Raw genomic sequence first — 17,476 nt, forward strand, 5'->3', positions numbered from 1 at the left:
GAGATTTTCAGATTTTCGTTTGTATTAAGAGTTGGTTGCCGTATGAGGTCGCATTGACCAAATATTTTGAATCACTGATTGAATTAGCTTGTCCTCGTCCAAGCTCGCTTTGTGTGGTACTGAACAGGTGACACGTGATGTGACGGTCACATCTGTTCTCTTCATAAATGAATAAATGCATAACCAAGCCTATATGCTCGTCCTGTAAAATCATTAATAAAATGAGAATGTGAACAAAGACAACAGCTATTACATAATGAAAATATGAAATAGCAACCTGCTAAAACCACTCAGTACACCCGAGATAGGCAACGTTGTCAGTCCTGGAGTGCTGCTGTCCTGGCCTAACACACTTAAAAATCAAATGCCAAAGGTGTGTTGTTAGATGAGGGTTGGAGCTAAAATCTGCAGGACAGAGGCAATCCAGGACCGACGTTGGCTATCCTTGCAGCACATCTTAGCAACTGCATAGCAATGCCTTGACAACCACCCTCAGAGGACAGACAATCATAAGGGGTGAGGAACAGAAGTGTGCTGTTCGTCATTTGGACACTGGGATGTTATCATGCACTTCCTGTGATAAAGGGTTCAAAGGGTTTCTGGGAAGCTGCCTCAGTCACTCATTTATCAGCAGCCCACCTCCCAAACGCTCAGCGGATCGCAGAGGTCAAGACAGGGTCACAGAAGGGCTGCAGGGACATTCAGTGATTACCTTCAGAAAACTTGAAAATTAAATCCAACACTTAAATGTTCGTTTTTTAACATGAATCTACACTCCTTACACAATAATGGCAAAACAAAAAACAGATTTTTGACAACGTGGCAAATTTACTAGAAATAAAACAACTGAAATGATTACATTGCTTAAGTATCCAAACTCTCTTCTGGGACACTTTAAATTTAGCTCAGAAGCATTCCAGTTATGTTTGTTGATGTTACTACACTTCAAGTGGAGTTAACCTGTGGCAAATTCCATTGAATGAGTATGTTCTGGACAGGCACACACCTCTCAATAAAAGATCTAAGAGCTTAACATGCATATCAAAGCAAAACCAAGCCCAATCTGAGCTTTATGGCAGAGTGGCCAGACAAGCATCTCCTCAGTAAAGACACATGAAAACATTTGGAATTTGCAAATAGCACTGCAAAGAATCTTTCGGACTGTCAGAAACAAGATTATCTGGTCTGATGAATCTCAGTTTCAAGCATCATGTCAGGAGGAAACCAGGCACTGCTTATCATTTACACAAACCATCTCTACAGTAAAATGTGGTGGTAACAGCATCATGCTGTGGGCGTGTTTTTCAGCAGCAGGGAATGGAGAAATTGTCAGTGAAGAAGGAAAGCTCAACAGTAGGGGTCGACCGATATGCGTTTTTCAGGGCTGATGTCGATATTGATTATTACAGGTCAAGTAGACCAATAACCGATATTTTGAACTGATATATATGTCTGGTGTAAAAATGAAAAATATTTTCAAAATTAAGAATAACAAGAGCTCTGACAAAAACTTTGCCCAAACACCATGGTTACTACACATTTACTATAGTGACACCATGGCAAACAGTAAGGACAGAAAGAAACAATACTCATCAGAAAAATGCACTCCACTTAATGTAGTCGCTCTTTACATTGAAACTGATTATTCCTGGAGTGGTGATTTTTTTTAAACGGAATGTAAACCTTTCCTCTTTGTTTAGGACTGTCTCAAGATCCGCCGCACATGTGCAGCGTTACATCAGCCAAATGCGCAGTAAATTCGAAGAATCTTGCTGTTTTGTTGTGCCATTGTTTGGGGCTTGCGCAGATCATGTGAAATAGAGCGCTCTGCGCAAGGATGTGATCACATAATGAGCTAATGCGGGAGAAACTGTACCTGTCTTTACTTTCATATTACATAGTACATAATCAGAGATTATTAATATGAATTGGTTTAAAAGTAGACACTTCAAGCTTTCTTTAGACATATGCTTTACGTTTCTCTGATGAGTATTCGCTAGGGATGGGCGATATGGCCCTAAAACTCTATCACGATAATTCCTGGTATTTCTTGCGATAACGATAAAAATGACGATATATCCATAACGCCATCCACCGCTGTTTTTTGCGTCAAGTGATCGTAGCTGCATGTAGTCTAGACCCTCAGAAAAACAAATATGATCAAAAAGTAAAACTTACCCCAAATCAAACAGCTCCTAAAATATACCTACAGTATTTTTGTAAATATAAAATATAGTAGTGAGATTCGACTTCAAAAGGTTGTAGTAAAGAAAAGTTAAATGAACTAAAGCTCAATAAACACATCATGTCATACCTAAAACTGTATATATTCTATTGTTGGGTGGAAACGATCGATCGCATCGCGCTGTCAATCACTCTCTCCTGAACTGTGTGAACCTTCTCTTCTCACAGCAACATACACTGAATCTGTCTATGACTCGCGCTACAGAAAGAGAACAGAAAAATGCGGATAAAAGAAATCTAATTAAATAATCCATGCTTTTATACGCTCATAAACGTATTTAAAATAACGTCATACAAACTCGCATTCGTACTGTATGTAAACAGGCAGCAGTGCTGTGCGCGCTGTGTCGCTATGAAAGCACATGTGGGCACGAGCTGCGCACGGGACGCTCCCTTCATCCTGTATATAACAGGCAAGAAATCATATTAAACAATTTGCGCACGCGCGCATAACATATCGCCCATCCCTAGTATTAGCAGAGTCTGTTTTAATGACGTGTTTCAGAAAGATGCAAGAGGAGAGAGAAGGCTGAAAGCACAGCCTGTATATTTTCATTCTTTTACAAAAGCAAAACATTTTGTAGATAATGAGTACACACAAATAAAAGTAGACCAATCACAGTTTTGAATCATGTATTTGTCTTATTTGTATGACTAAAATTACTGGAGTATTTAAGTCTTTCTCCGCAGTAATAAAAAAATGATGTGGCAGCACGTTAAGACAAAGGAATAACACTTATTACAGATGCTGTTCACATTTACTTACTGAAGACAACGGACTGTGCTTACTTGTATACTCACCAAGACGGGCATTATAACATGTGTGTCTGAACATTTATGCGTAATAAATTGTGAAAATACTCAATCTGACACTTGTTGCGAGCAGTTTGAGTGGCGGCTGTGTGCGCGTACATTGCCTGAGTGCACTGACTGAAGATCGTCTTTTGAGAGCACGCAAGTACTTGATGCTTTAAAGGAGTCATATTGCACGGCTAAAACGAATATTATTGTTTGTTTTAGATGTAATGCAATGTGTATACAGTGCAAAATCCAGAGAAAATGATACGATAAACCTAGTCCAGAGCATTCAGAACCTCGGACTGGCCAGAAGAGGGGCTTATGGACAGTGCTTGGGCCCATCCAGTTCTTGGGGTTGAAATCAATTCAACACCTCTGTAGAAACCTGAAAATGTCTGTCTACTGATGGTGCCCGTCTAACCTGGCAGAGTTTGAGACTATGACCACACTAATGCGTTTTCATTTGAAAACATATCTCTTCATTTGAAAACATAGCCTTTCGTCCACACTAAGACAGCGTTTTTGTCAACGAAAACGGAGCTTTTCGTGAACGCACTCAAAAGTGAATACATTTCAGAACAGCGTTTTCATGTTGTAGTGTGGATGAGGAAAACGGAGGGGTTTAAAAACGATGACGCGTTTTTCGTCATGTGCCGCTGTCGTTTCGGCTGCTCTCCAGTTTGATAGTATTAATGTCAGTTCGTGCATACTTTAGATTGCATTTTAGGAGATGGAATATTTAATTACTTGCAGTTATTGTTTGGCAGTGGAGCGCGAGTTAAGATTCACTTTTGTTTTTGCAGCTTTATAGTCTTACACTAACCGCAGCAACATCTCGAAGTTGCCTCACTCTCCTCCTATTTAAAAAAAACTCTGTGTGTATGCTCCACATTGCCGCGACATAATAATGCAGAAAGTAAATAAACTCCTGACAGAAATGAGACAGGCTGACGTGTCTTAGATTTTACTCATGCGCAGTAGATGGATGTACGCGCTTTAGGACTTTTCAGTGTGGATGGGCAGTGTTTGGGAAACGCTTGAAAATGCTAGAGTGGATGAAGAGAGTTTTGAAAATGAAAACTCAGTTTTCAGATGAAAACGCATTAGTGTAGAGGTTAGAGTCTGAAAATTTTTGGAAAATTGCCAAATATAGATGTTCGTCACATCATACACAAAACATTTGAGGTTGTAAAGGTGATTTAACCAACTACTATAGGGTTTGACTACTTATGGAATGCAATTATTTCATTAGTTTTTCTTCTTTTTTTCGCTTTATCATTACTGTGTATGGAGTTTAGACTAATCTAAAAAATATATATTATAAGGAATTTAACATAAGGCAGCAAAATAACAAATATATATAAATGAAGAGTTCAGAGGCAAAACCCTCTAAAAGCCACCTCCGTCAAAAATGAGATCATGATGTTGAGTGATTGCTCTTCACACATACAAACTAAGTTATTGTGCTTACATTTGTAGGTAACGTCAAAATCCCGCTCCATATTTGCTTCAAAATGCGTCGCGAGAACTCGTAATCCAAGATCACTTGATAAAAACGGAACTCACTTCCTTGAAGTGACCATGGCATGTATCCTTCGTTAGCTGACTTCTGAAAGGGACTGTCGTGAAGGGATTCAGGTGTACACTTTAGTTTGGAAGGCTCCTACAAATGGCATGGCATGCCCTTCTCGAAAGGCCCTTCAAGGGCGCATAAATGCCGTGTGAAAAATGCCCATAGTATACGTTACTCAAATTATTCTGCTTCAAAACCCGCCAAATACCTGTCACGAGTGGTGAGGAAGAACCCAAGCGCAGGCAGCGGGGGTGAAGGGGTTAATACAAAATACTTTAATTATAAACAAAACACCCTTGATGGGGGAAAAAACTGAACTGAGGATCCTTACAAAAAACAAAGACTTCCCACGTGGGGGCAAAAGGTAAACAAGAACAGCCAAAACCCTAACTGAAAAACACGACAAAACGTCTTACAAAAAACACGGCAGGGTAACTAAGGCGAAAAAACAAAACACACAGTTCACGGACAAGGCAAGGAACATGCACACGGGCAACAACATGAGAACATGAACAAGGTAAAATCAATGAGCACAGGACAATGAACACGAGGGTATTATATAGGGTGACAAACAAAGGAAGATAACGAGGGGCAGGTGAGAAACATAAGACACGGCAGGGAAGCAATACGGGAAACGAGAGGGGCGGGGTCAATGACGAGACACAAGAAAGCACATAGAATGTCAAAAGATAAACACCCCATGGCTTTCTCACACTACACTGCGTTCCAAATTATTATGCAAATGATATCTTTCTCTGGTTTTCCTAATTTGTCGATGCAAATGACAAAAACTCACAAGTTCAATGGATGCAAGAATTGTGAAGGTGATATCAAAGAAGGGGTCCTATGTTAACATGTAACTTGCCCTGTTAGGATGTTTTTGATTGAAATAGCTTTTGATTTCAGTAAATATGACCTCCTAATGCTGCAAATTCAACAAATGACCATTTTCAGTTTTTTACAACCTATGAAATGTTTTCAAACTCTGTTGTGCATAATAATTTGGAACAGTGCATTTTGAGTTTTTCATTTTTTAAATAAATACTGTTGTCAGTGGGAGGTTTGTTCAATAAAATTCCAAATGTACCCTAACTGTTGATTACTTGAAAATTATACTGATNGCATAATAATTTGGAACAGTGCATTTTGAGTTTTTCATTTTTTAAATAAATACTGTTGTCAGTGGGAGGTTTGTTCAATAAAATTCCAAATGTACCCTAACTGTTGATTACTTGAAAATTATACTGACTGTCATTTGCATCGACAAATTAGGAAAACCAGAGAAAGATATCATTTGCATAATAATTTGGAACGCAGTGTAAGTGTTCTGTCAGTTTTTTTCACTGTTGTTAAATTCCTGCATGACGGCAAAACGGAAGTTCTTCTTCTTCTTCTTCTTGTTTGTAGAAAGACGGATGTTATGATACACTGCTTTGTGAAAAGGCGGAAGTGATGTCATTGTAAAAAGGGCCTATTCAACTCTCCGTGAGATTACGACTCCCCTACTTTTGATTGGTTCATTCACTTAGAATGCTGCTTTGTGATTGGTCCCTATCTCTGAATCCCGCCCCCACACCTAACCCTAACCTTGTAGGGGAAAACAGGGGAGTCGTAATCTCACGGGGAGTCGGATTTTGATACAACACCGGCATTGAAAACCACTGCTCTGTTATATCTCTATTCAACACCGATGATTCTGTATTTGTGCAGGTTTGTTTGCATTGAATAGACGTGCTGATCCTGAATAAGACGAGACCGAAACATTTCCAGAACAACAAAACACCTGGAGCGGGGCGGATTACAGGAAAGAAGTCCCACGAGAACAGACAAGAATTCCTTTCATTTCTTTTTAGTGACTGGAGATTAAGAGAAAAATGTACACGGGTAGTGCAGTGTTTTTCCAACATTGTTTTTCCAACACTTTCCAAGTGTTGTTTCTCATAAAACGGGCAAACTTAAGTTAAGCATGGATTTACTCTGCTTGTGTTCTTTTAAACTGTATTGAGTGGTGCAAAGATGATGTATTTTTGTGGGCCAACTCCGAAGTTAGCGTCGCACTGATTTTCTAGTTCAAAGTGGTTTTGTGTGACTGTGTGTTGCTTTGCAATCATCGTTTTACTGCCTCTTATTGCTCAATAGAATGCACATTGTTAGATCCTAATCATTTGCTTAATCTGGTAGTTATATTGCTTTATTATCCTATCCAAGGAAACTGTTACATAAACTCCTTTCTTTTTCCCTCTTTCGTCTTTTTAATATTTTTTAAGTTTATTTGATTGCTTTACCTCATACCAGTCAAAACTGAGTCCTTTGGCAAGGATTCAAGAAAACGTTAACTTGTCAACAGTCCATCAATGTTTTGTATTATTTTGAGAAAATCTTGTTAACCAGCTCAGGGCTTGACATCAAAGTCCCAGTGAAATTAAAAATGACATTTTTTCATGAAATATTGCAGTGATTTATAGTAAATAGTTTATCAAGGTGGGTCATTTTTCTTTTTAAAATTCATGTACCCTCATAATCTTTAGTTAAAATCTGAAAAAGCACTTCTGCCCTGTAATGACGATCCATCTAAAATGATGTAAATTATACTGCTTGGGCAGAGCATCCGTTAACTCCTCCCCTTCAACTGTCAGTCTGCTGCCAGCTTCAGTTCAAAATGCAATGGCTGTTTTTACACACAATCAATTTGCAGTGAAAAACACAAGCCACGCCCACTATTTTCTCCTTTGAAATTCCTTTCCCCTCGGAAATGTGTCAGAATACGGAAGTAAAAACGATCGCAACTTCCGGTTCACGGGGACTTTAAGCATTGTCATGTGGTTGTCCTTCAGACAAGTAAATTTGTCATAAAGTACAAAAATTACTTGTCCGAAGATAAAAAATGATGTTTCAGTAAAATTGTTTCGGATCCTGATTGGTCAAGTTTGCTTATAAGCGTTTGACCTACTGTCCGGTGCGGCCACCTAAATAAAAAAAACTCTCGAAGATTGCTATGGAACAAAGGCAGGCAGTAATTATTATGAGTGTCAGGGCTGTACGTTAACTTTGTTTGCACATAGCACTGGTGCCACAGATGTTTAAAGTTTTGTAGCACAAGTATAAAACGTCTGTTGTGATCATTAAAACATATGCAAGTGCAGTTCATCCCATAAATGGGCAGATAACTGACAAATTACATTAAAAATGATGTGGCCCTAATTTATCCATCTGTATATAACATTAGTTTACCTAAATTTGTTTTATTTTTTTAAAGTTCTGTGTATTTCATTTTTACAATACAATAGAGCCATGTTTGTCCACATAAATTGCTGTAGTATACTATAGTAATCAGAATCAAGAGCTTTATTTCAAAGTATGTTTACGCACACAAGGAATTTGACTATATAGTATGTTAACACTTGTATAGTATGTTAATCGGTGCACCTCAGACACGCAGAACAGCCAGATGACTTATTTAAATAACAGAATTCTGCGTCCGCATCTAACGTTAGTTATATGGACTCAATGCGGTGCGCCATTTGATTGTCACACACAAACACGCACAACCACAACAAACGCACTTCGCACAAACACACAGCTCTGTCTAATGCACCTATTCTTAAGACAGACAGATGTTTTTTTTTCATAGCACTATTTTTCCAAGTTAACTACTTGTCCGGTCGGGCAAGTTAATTTCGCTCTCACTTGCCCATACAAAACATTCACTTGCCCCGGACATTCCCCAGATAGCACAATCCATCTGGTTTACGTCTATTTGACGTCTGCATTTACATCTGCAAGACATCTTAAATACATAGTTTGCTCATCTGCAATACGTCTCGGAGACGTCTGAACGTCTGTAATACGTCTGCTAAAGATCTGGAGATCTGCTGCTTAAAAGCATCTGCTAAACATCTTAGAAAGAGCTGTTGTACATCCATTCTAAATCATAAACATCTTACAGACATCTTCTAGATGTCTATATGACGTCTGACAGCAGACATCTCCGAGACGTATTGCAGATGAGCAAACAATGTATTGTAGATGTCTTGCAGATGTAAATGCAGACGTCAAATAGACGTAAACCAGATGTATGTGTGCTATCAGGGTCATGTTCTCCGTTACGCGAGTTTAGTTGTTTCAACTGTTCGAAGGAGTCGCTCGTTTGCAAGTCATATTGTAAACATTGGGCCTCATTCATGAAACGGGAGCAGAATGGTTTTTTGTGTAAATCGTTTGTAAAGTCGTTTTGACGTACATTGTCGTAATCATGAAAATGTTCGTATTTTCACAATGTTAGTTGGTACGAAAGAAATGTACATCCGCTCCATACCACGTGTAAATAGTGAGTGAAAAACCGCACGTAACGTTCTGTATTCTTTTAGACAAACCGACGACACTGCATTTTGATGCACTATGTATCATCATAATATTTCACGCGTTCTTTTGCCCTTTAATCATTTTTTTACTTTTTAACTTTGGGTAAAACGCAGAGCTGCTCGTCACTGTCCATTTTACACAGCCGTCCAATCACAGTGGAGAAGAGGCTGGACAACCACTACATTGACCAACCATCATACACAACAGTCGAGAAGTTAATATTAATGGTTACTGCATTTTCATATGAATTAATATTCTTTGAAATAAGATGCTAGTAACATGCAGGCTAACTGTTGCGGATATTCTAAATCACAGCAACAACGCATCTCCGGAATAACGCGCAGTGCCTCCAGCGTTCTCAGGCGCCACCAGCTGGTCGTTTTCAGAAGAGCACCAGGTATTATTATTTCAGCTGGCTAAAAACGCTATAGGGACACAGTTTAATTGATACAGTTTTTGGTAAGCCGATAACCTATTAGTATCTTATGCATTTACCGGCTAGTTTATCACGTGTGTGGATGCTGCGAGTGGCTGAAGAAAGTTGCTGATCCGTCACCTTTACTTTCACGTTGATGAACAGATGCGCTGTGATGAAGTGAATCATCCACGCAACGCCAACACACAACCCACGTAAAGAAAATAACTCCGCATGTAACTGTCGCCATCTCAGTTTAAAACATAAAATGTCAAAGAGGCCAATGTTACAGAGTGCCGGTTTAAAGCACGACGTCACCACACTTGAGAACATCTGCAGTAATGAAGACGTGAAGAAGCCACGTTCACACTTACAGGAGGAGCCGCTCCACTCTCCGGTACGCGATGTGTAGAAAGGAGCGCGGCGCGGACACCTCCACCAGCACGTGCATCGGCCGGAAACGCACAATGTCTGATCTTCAGTAACATTCAACACTTGTTTCATTTGTGTTATTTGCACAAGAGCTCGATCAGTACCAGATCTGGGACCCCCTGCCCATCAGCAATATTCTGGCCCCGGTGTCCTCCTGCATGCGCCTGATGTTCTCTCCCCACGACCCCAAAACCCACTGCCTGATGTTGCTCCGAGGAAAAATAGAATTGAAGTTTGTCTTTCTAGCACTTTGTATTGTTGAAAAGCAGCTGTACAGAAACACACTGTGGAACAGACGATGAATAGAGATTTAATAACGATATCAAATAAATGTTTGTGAAGTTGCTCTTGATGGAAAACACAAATCTGCAGAGAGGCGTGCGGGCAGAAAACAACAACAGATTTCCAGAACAAACAAGGTGAACTCACTGGTGTGACGAGTAAAATGACTGAGTTCAGGTCACCCTTACGGCCGGATAATCCTCTCCCTCAGGGAGACAGTCCTGGGCCGCCACAAATCCGTCAAATTCACTAAAAGAAAAGAATATTGTTCCATTAAAAGGATCTTTTCAACACAATTCTAATAAATTCTTACAGCAGACTCGTCTAAAGTCCAGTGTTCTGATGATTTATGTGACCGTCAGATTTTCCTGCCTTGCCGTTGTTCTGCTGAGAGTTGGTTTTAGGTTTGTATGGATTGAGCAAAATCTGACAAACGGACAGAACACCGGCCCACGGCTCAAATACGGCCTGGTGATGGATTTAAACCGCTCGCATCTTTTCTATTAAACTATCTTATGTGACCGTATCAAGTGAACAGAGAGCTGCGGGTGTTCTGGATGAACAGCGTGGAGTAAAAAAACATGCCGTCTGCGGTTACTTCTCATGTCAGTAGACAAATATGAGAAAGTTATTCACTTACACTTATGAAGCAGTTATTGACCTGACTTTTAACCGCTGAACAGACATCACATACATGATATACACTGCCCGTCCAAAAAGTCACATCCTCACATTTTTGTTGGACCGCCTTTAGCTTTGATTACGGCACGCATTCGCTGTGGCATTCACGAGTTCGCCTAGGCAAATAATAATAATGGTGGCAGGAAAATGCTGATAGCAGGGGTAGGTAAGATATGCGTATTTGGCGTGCTGTCCAGGGGGCGGGATCCGAGCTCGCCGATTCCTTCCGACCCCGGAACACTCCCCCCCTGATGGGGGCGAGTGCGCCGAGCTCGGAAATGGCCCGAACCCAGAGCTCACCCCAAAAAACGCAGAATAAACGCTGGACAGCAGCCGGGTAGCGCATGCTCCCCCCAAATAGCGAGAATTGAGGCTTCCTGGGTGATGGCTTGCGTTCGCCGTGGGGCTTGTGGGTTGTGCGAACCCTGATGGTGCGATGCTACTGTGGTCTCCGGATGTGTGGGGATCCTGTGAGTTGAGAGTCTGCTGCGGTCGTGGTTTTAGGACTGGCTTTGCGTGGCGGCTAAGTTGGTGATATAGGAGCTGCTGGAGCGTGGGGCTGGGAAATTGCTGTGAGATCTTGCGGAGTGGATGGCGCTGAGTGGGTGATGATGTGTATTCCCACTAGTCTTCCTTAAGCGTGATTGGTGATGTTGCTTTGGTGATCTTGAGTTCTGGAAATTGGTTTGCTGTGGCAGAGCACGGGATGAAGCACGGGCCCCTGTGGGCGGTCGCTGCGGCGATACTGGCTTCGGGGGCTATGCGGGGGTCTGCTGCGGCCGAGTAAGGAAGAGGCACTGGCCCCTGATTGGCGATCGCTGCGGCGATACTGGCTTCGAGGTTATGAGGGGGTCTTCTGCGGCAGAGTAAGGGATGAAGCACGGGCCCCTGTGGGCGGTCGCTGCGGTGATACTGGCTTCGGGGCTATGAGGGGGTCTGCTGTGGCAGAGTAAGGAAGAGGCACTGGCCCCTGATTGGCGATCGCTGCGGCGATACTGGCTTTTGTAAAATTGGTGTCTGCTGCAGCAGAGCAAAGTTGGAAGCTCGGGCCCCTGCGGGGGCGGTCGCTGCGGCGATACTGGCTTCTGTAGAATTGGTGTCTGCTGTGGCAGAGCAAAGTTGGAAGCTCGGTCCCCTGCGGGGGCGGTCGCTGCGGCGATACTGGCTTCTGTAGAATTGGTGTCTGCTGCGGCAGAGCACGAGTTGGAAGCACGGGCCCCTGCGGGGGCGGTCGCTGCGGCGATACTGGCTTCTGTAGCATTGGTGTCTGCTTCGGCGGAGTGTGAGATGGAAGTCCAGGTGCTTGTGAGGGCCGTTGCTGCGGTGAACTGAATTCTGGAGAGGTGAGGTCCAATTAGCTGAGTACGAGATGTGCGACGGGCTCCTGTGAGTTGAAAGGTGCGTCACTACTGCTGGTGGTTTGATGGAGAAGTTTGGAAGATGGTTGATGCTAGACGATTCGAGTTATGAGGGTCCGGTGTGCTTCTCTGATGAGGGCGCGGTCTGTTCGGATATAACTTTTGTAGGCTTTGGATGACCATCGGCCGAGCGCTTGTATCTGGGGCTGTGTGAGGAACGTGTGGCGGGGTGATTTAAATCATCTGCGAAGAGGGGTTCGGATGGAGATTTAACTTGTGATCGTCTGAAGCGGATGTAGGCTAGGAGGGATTGATAAGGCTGGATTGGGGAATTGAGATTGAAGATATAGATGAAATGGCCTCTCCCGGCCTGGTCGGTCTTGCTTCGCTTGATAAAAAATGAAATGGTTTCCGAATCGAGCACTGATAGATCCGAAAAGGTGGGGTGAACTGAGGGATCGAATTTGGACGTGGTGGTGATTTCTGAACATCTGAGGAATCCGAAGAAGGCCAAAATGAACATGGCGTCGAGTGTGCGTGCGGTGTGCTTGGTGTGATAGCCTCTGCGGAGGGTGGAAATGCATTTTGTTAGAATTCCTATGGTGATTGGTTGTCTGGCGTCCGGGTGGGTGGGTTGGGTTCTCTGGATGCCTTTGATGAGCATGGATGCTTGGGGGCTGGCTATGGTTGGGGAGAGTGTGTTGAAGATTAATTTGTGAAAAACTGAATTCCACTCAGGTATCCTTTAATTGAACTGGCTTGGAGATTTTTTGTTGTGTTGAGAAAGGAGATGAATGAAGTAATGGAGAGGAGAGAAAAATCCGGGAAGGGGAGGTTGTATGAGCGGTGAAACGTTTTGAAATTCCTCCATGCTGTAAGGTAAGAAAGTAGGGTCGTGGGGGAAACAGCTTGAATGATGGAGTTGAGGGAGGCGTCTAGCATGGCTTTTAGAGGGTGGTTCACTTGAAGATTAATTCCGAATATGGAGGGACAGGCGTTGGTAGGGGATCCGCGTCCGGCGCCAGCAGCCTGAATTTCTGAAATGAAAAGCGGGAAAGGGCGTCAGCTATCTGGTTTTTGGACCCGGGGACGTGTTTGCCAGTCAGAATGAACTGCTCGCAAGCTGAGATCCATATAAGGCGTCTGAGAAAAGGCATTAAGGCGGGTGAATGGGAGCGGCCTTTGTTGATGCAATGTACCGTTGCTTCATTGTCACAGTGGACTATAATGCTGGAAGCGGACCATTCTTTCCCCCATAAATATGCTGCTACGACAAGTGGGTACAGCTCAAAAAGTGCTGATGACGCAAGAGGCTGCGGTAGACTTATGAGCTGGGGGGGCCATGTGGACGCGAACCAGCGGCCTTGGTAAAATCCCCCGAAACCGACGGAAGGAGCTGCGTCGGTAAATAGGCATATGTCGACAGGGAGAGAGACCATGTCGTTGTAAAAGAAAGACATTCCGTTCCATTGCTTGAGGAATTTGATCCATAGACTGAGCTCGTCGCTGCAAGAGCTGGTTATATGGATCGAATCCTCTAGTGCGTGAGCGGAAGATGCGAGGGAAAAGAGATGCGCGACGAACGGGCGACCTTGCGGGATGATGCGCATCGCGAAATTTAAGTGGCCGAGAATTGATAGTAGCTCGCGTTTAGAGCAATACGGCGTGTCTATGAGGGATGAAGCGATCAAAATCGTCCTATCGATCTTTTCCTTTGGCAGAGAAGCTTGGAATTTGAGCGTATCGAGCTTAATGCCTAGAAATTCGATGGACGTGCTGGGTCCCGCTGTTTTTTCTTGTGCGAGAGGGATGCCGAGTTTCGCTAAGACTTCTTGGACTTTGGAAAGATGTGCTGCCGGGACGGAATCGGGCGGCGAGATGATTAAGAAATCGTCTAATAGATGTATGAGGTAAGGGATGGCGTAGTTGTTAGAGAGAATCCAACAGATTGCCTCTGACAACATGTCGAAAATCTTTGGGCTACTTCTGCATCCGAAAGTGAGGCGTACAGAAAAATAGAATTTCTCACGCCAACGGATGCAGAACAAGTGCCAAAATTTTGGATGTATCGGCATGATTTTGAATGCGGAGGTGATATCGACTTTGGCTAGCCAGGCGCCGCGTCCGGCCAATTTAATCAAAGTGATGGCTTGCTCAATATCGTGATAATGTAAAGCGAATTCTTCGAGCGGAATTAAACTGTTGATGCTTGGAAAGGGGGAGCCGTGGGGGGACGAGAGATCGAATATGAGGCGCTTTTTCCCCGAAAATTTTCGCGTGGCGACGCCGATGGGGCTGACGCGGAAAACAGGAAACGGTGGGGCGGAAAAAGGGCCGATCATAAATTTATCGTCAATCTCTTTTTTGATGAGGAGATCGACGGTTTCGGGTTCGGCGAGTGCCGACTGGAGATTAGGGCATATAAGGCTGTGGGAAAGTGGGCTTATAATGCCGGGATTGAAGCCTCGAGAGAAACCGTTTAAAAGGTAATCTGTGAATGCATGATCAGGGTGGAGAGATAATTCGGAAGCTAGGTGTAAAAAATTGACAGGAGTCGAGAGATATTTGTTAGATTGTTTATTGTCTGCTTTACTGACTGGGCAAACTATGCGCGCGTGGGCGCCGCCACAATAAGTGCAAGCGTGTAGGTACCGGCAGCGTTGCCTTGTGCACCTGTTTGCATTGAAGCTTCTGCAAACCTCGTAAGCTGAGGTGTTGATGGTGTCAGGCTTGACTGGGAAGGCTTGGCGATTTGGCAGGCGCGGGACGTGGGCGGTGGAAACGGGAGGAGGCATAGTTTTGCCAGGGAGAATGGCGGGAGTGACCAGGGGACAAGCTGTGGTGTTGTGTGATACGAAGCGGCACACCGCGCAAGATATATTTTGTACGCCCAAAAACACCCTGTTGTGGAGCTCAGTGTCCAGTGCTCCCCAGTAGGGGCACTGGTTCCACTGAGCCACCCTTATGGCGCATTTTGCTGAAAACAGCTTGTGATACGTGTAAAAATGTGCCCCCCCGTAGGAAAGCGCGAGCTCCGCGACTATGGCGAGATAGTCGCCGAGCTCACGCCTCCTGTGAGGGAACACCGTGCATACCACGTCAGTGAAACGGGAAAATGCCATTGTGAATTCTAAGAAGGACAGAGTGCGGGAGTGACTGTGGGATGCGTTCTTGAAAGTAAACGAAAAGTCGCCGTAAGAAATCTGCCGATCTGCTGACGGGGGTGAAAGTGGTGATAGAAGTTGAAATAAATCTATGTCCGCATCTGCCAAAATCTGCGTCCTGATGCTTGTGGAGACGGGGGGTGCATGGCACCGGCATGGATGTTGCTGTAGCCAGTGAGAAACTTGGGCGTGCCTGTGGTAGAGAGAGGAGGGAGGGAATAGCAGCCAATGGAGCGTCTAACGGAGGCAGTCTCACGTTAGCAGCGGCATCCATGGCAGGGGCCTGAGGGAAGTAGAACGGGCCGTACCCTTGGGTGAGGGGAGGAAAACCTAAAACCTGGGCCTGGGATGCTAACGGAGGCAGCCTCGCATTAGGTGTTATCTGCGGAGCCGCTGGCCAGGAGCTTGGAGTGATGTGGGGGGAGGGGTTGATAAATTGTCGAACAGCCCTTGACGGCCGGCTCGCGTTGTCCTGGTAGCTGTGGAAATTTGGAGCCGGAAACGATTCCTCCAAATCACTGAGCTGGAAGGCGGCTGGCGGCAAAAGCTGCTCCTCTGGGGCGCGACCCAGACTTGCAGACGGCCTGCTGCGGCGGCATGGTGGTTGGGAGTGTTGCCTCGCTGTCGAAGTGGAAGGGCCTGGCTGCGCTCGAGACGATCCGGGATCCTGGTTCGTCTCCTCTGCGGTCGAAGGCGGGGCCTCTGTCTGCAAAGAGGAGTATAGGCTGTACAGCTCTGCTTTGCTGTGCCGCTTACTGGGGATGACGTCCCGCTTGGCCAAAGCTTGACGCAAGCCTGCGACGGTCCACTTCCCGATGGCTGGGATGGCCGTAAGTGCTGACGCATATGACGATGCTGGCGAGAGAAGTTGTTGTTTGGTTGGGCGCGGCGAGGCAGAGCATCGGCGCTTTGAAGCGCGTTGTGCGGACCGACAAAGCTGGCGGCCTCGTGGTGTAGCCTCAGGCTCCTTAGATGCATCCGCGCCGGGACTGGAACGCTGAAGAGCGCTCGAAAGCGCAGGAGAATCCTGAGCGGTAAGGCTGTCGTTGGCGACTGATGTCGGTGTCTCTGACATGTTGCAGTGTTGCATTACTGTAGAGAAGGTGCATGTAAGAATTCTGGTCTTATTTATGCGGAGGCTCGCTTGAGCTGATAGGGTGAAAATCGTGATTGCTGGTAGCGAACCAGCCGGGTTTGATTATGAGCTCCGGCTTCACCTGAATTTTGTTAACGAAACTCGTTTGGATAGATGACGTGGTTGCCAATGGTGAACCGGCCGAGTTTGATTATGTGCTCCGGCTTCTCCCGAACTTTGTTAATAAAACATCATTTATTGTTGCAAATGTCCCATGTTTGGACAGTGTGTGTGCAGTGTTATAGGAGTTTAATTAAACGTTCATCTTATATATTTGGGTTGCATTTGTGAGTTATTAAAAATGTAACTGCATGTGTAAACTAGGCAAGTATTATAAAATATCGTTTAAATGAATCGAATCTGATCACAAACATTTCTGAGGTTTTGGCAAATATCGAATCGCTGGCGGCGAATATTGATACGGCATCGAATCATGTTAAACTGTTGGATTTACACCCCTACTTATTACAGCGTTTTGTTTTTACATGCTGTATATTACACATCTGATTTCACATTTGTTTGTATAACTGGTGATATGCACAAAGGGTAGAGATAGAGAAAAGTGTATTAGTGGTGGTGTTTTTTCTTTTTTTTTTAAAATATGAAAGTGTTCGATCATTTTAGACTGTAGCAGCCAATTAAAACCATATTTACTGCATTTTAAAAAGCCATAAAATCAATATTGAGCAGAATTAAGTTTCGCCTGTTGGTTTGTCAAACAATAAATTGTATGGGTCAAAATTATCAATTTTTGTTTTATGGCAAAAATCATCAGGATATTATGTAAAGCTCATGTTCCATGAAGATATTTAGTAAATTTCCTATTGTAAATATATCAAAACTATTTGAGTAATATGCTATGCTAAGGACTTAATTTGGACAACTTTAAAGGTGATTTTCTCAATATTTAGATTCCAGATTTTCAAATAGAATCTTATGCTATTTGGCTGAGATATAACTAACAAACATACATCGATGAAAAGCTTATTTATTCAGCTATTCGGATGAGAATAAAAAAAAGACCCTTTTGAC

At 43.8% G+C, this 17,476-nt stretch overlaps 1 protein-coding gene across 1 annotated transcript; it reads right to left on the reverse strand.

Moving 5' to 3' along the window:
* Positions 1 to 13,059: 13,059 nt before the first annotated feature.
* Positions 13,060 to 16,384, reverse strand: LOC130547729 (uncharacterized). The gene is made up of 2 exons (XM_057323976.1): positions 15,552 to 16,384; positions 13,060 to 15,502 (listed from the first exon to the last, which is right to left on the reverse strand). The coding sequence occupies exons 1-2, from the start codon at positions 16,382 to 16,384 to the stop codon at positions 13,105 to 13,107; spliced, it is 3,231 nt and encodes a 1,076-aa protein (XP_057179959.1). The 3' UTR covers positions 13,060 to 13,104.
* Between the last annotated feature and the right edge of the window lie 1,092 nt (positions 16,385 to 17,476).

Source organism: Triplophysa rosa, linkage group LG2 (assembly GCF_024868665.1).
Source record: "Triplophysa rosa linkage group LG2, Trosa_1v2, whole genome shotgun sequence".
Lineage (NCBI taxonomy): Eukaryota > Metazoa > Chordata > Actinopteri > Cypriniformes > Nemacheilidae > Triplophysa > Triplophysa rosa.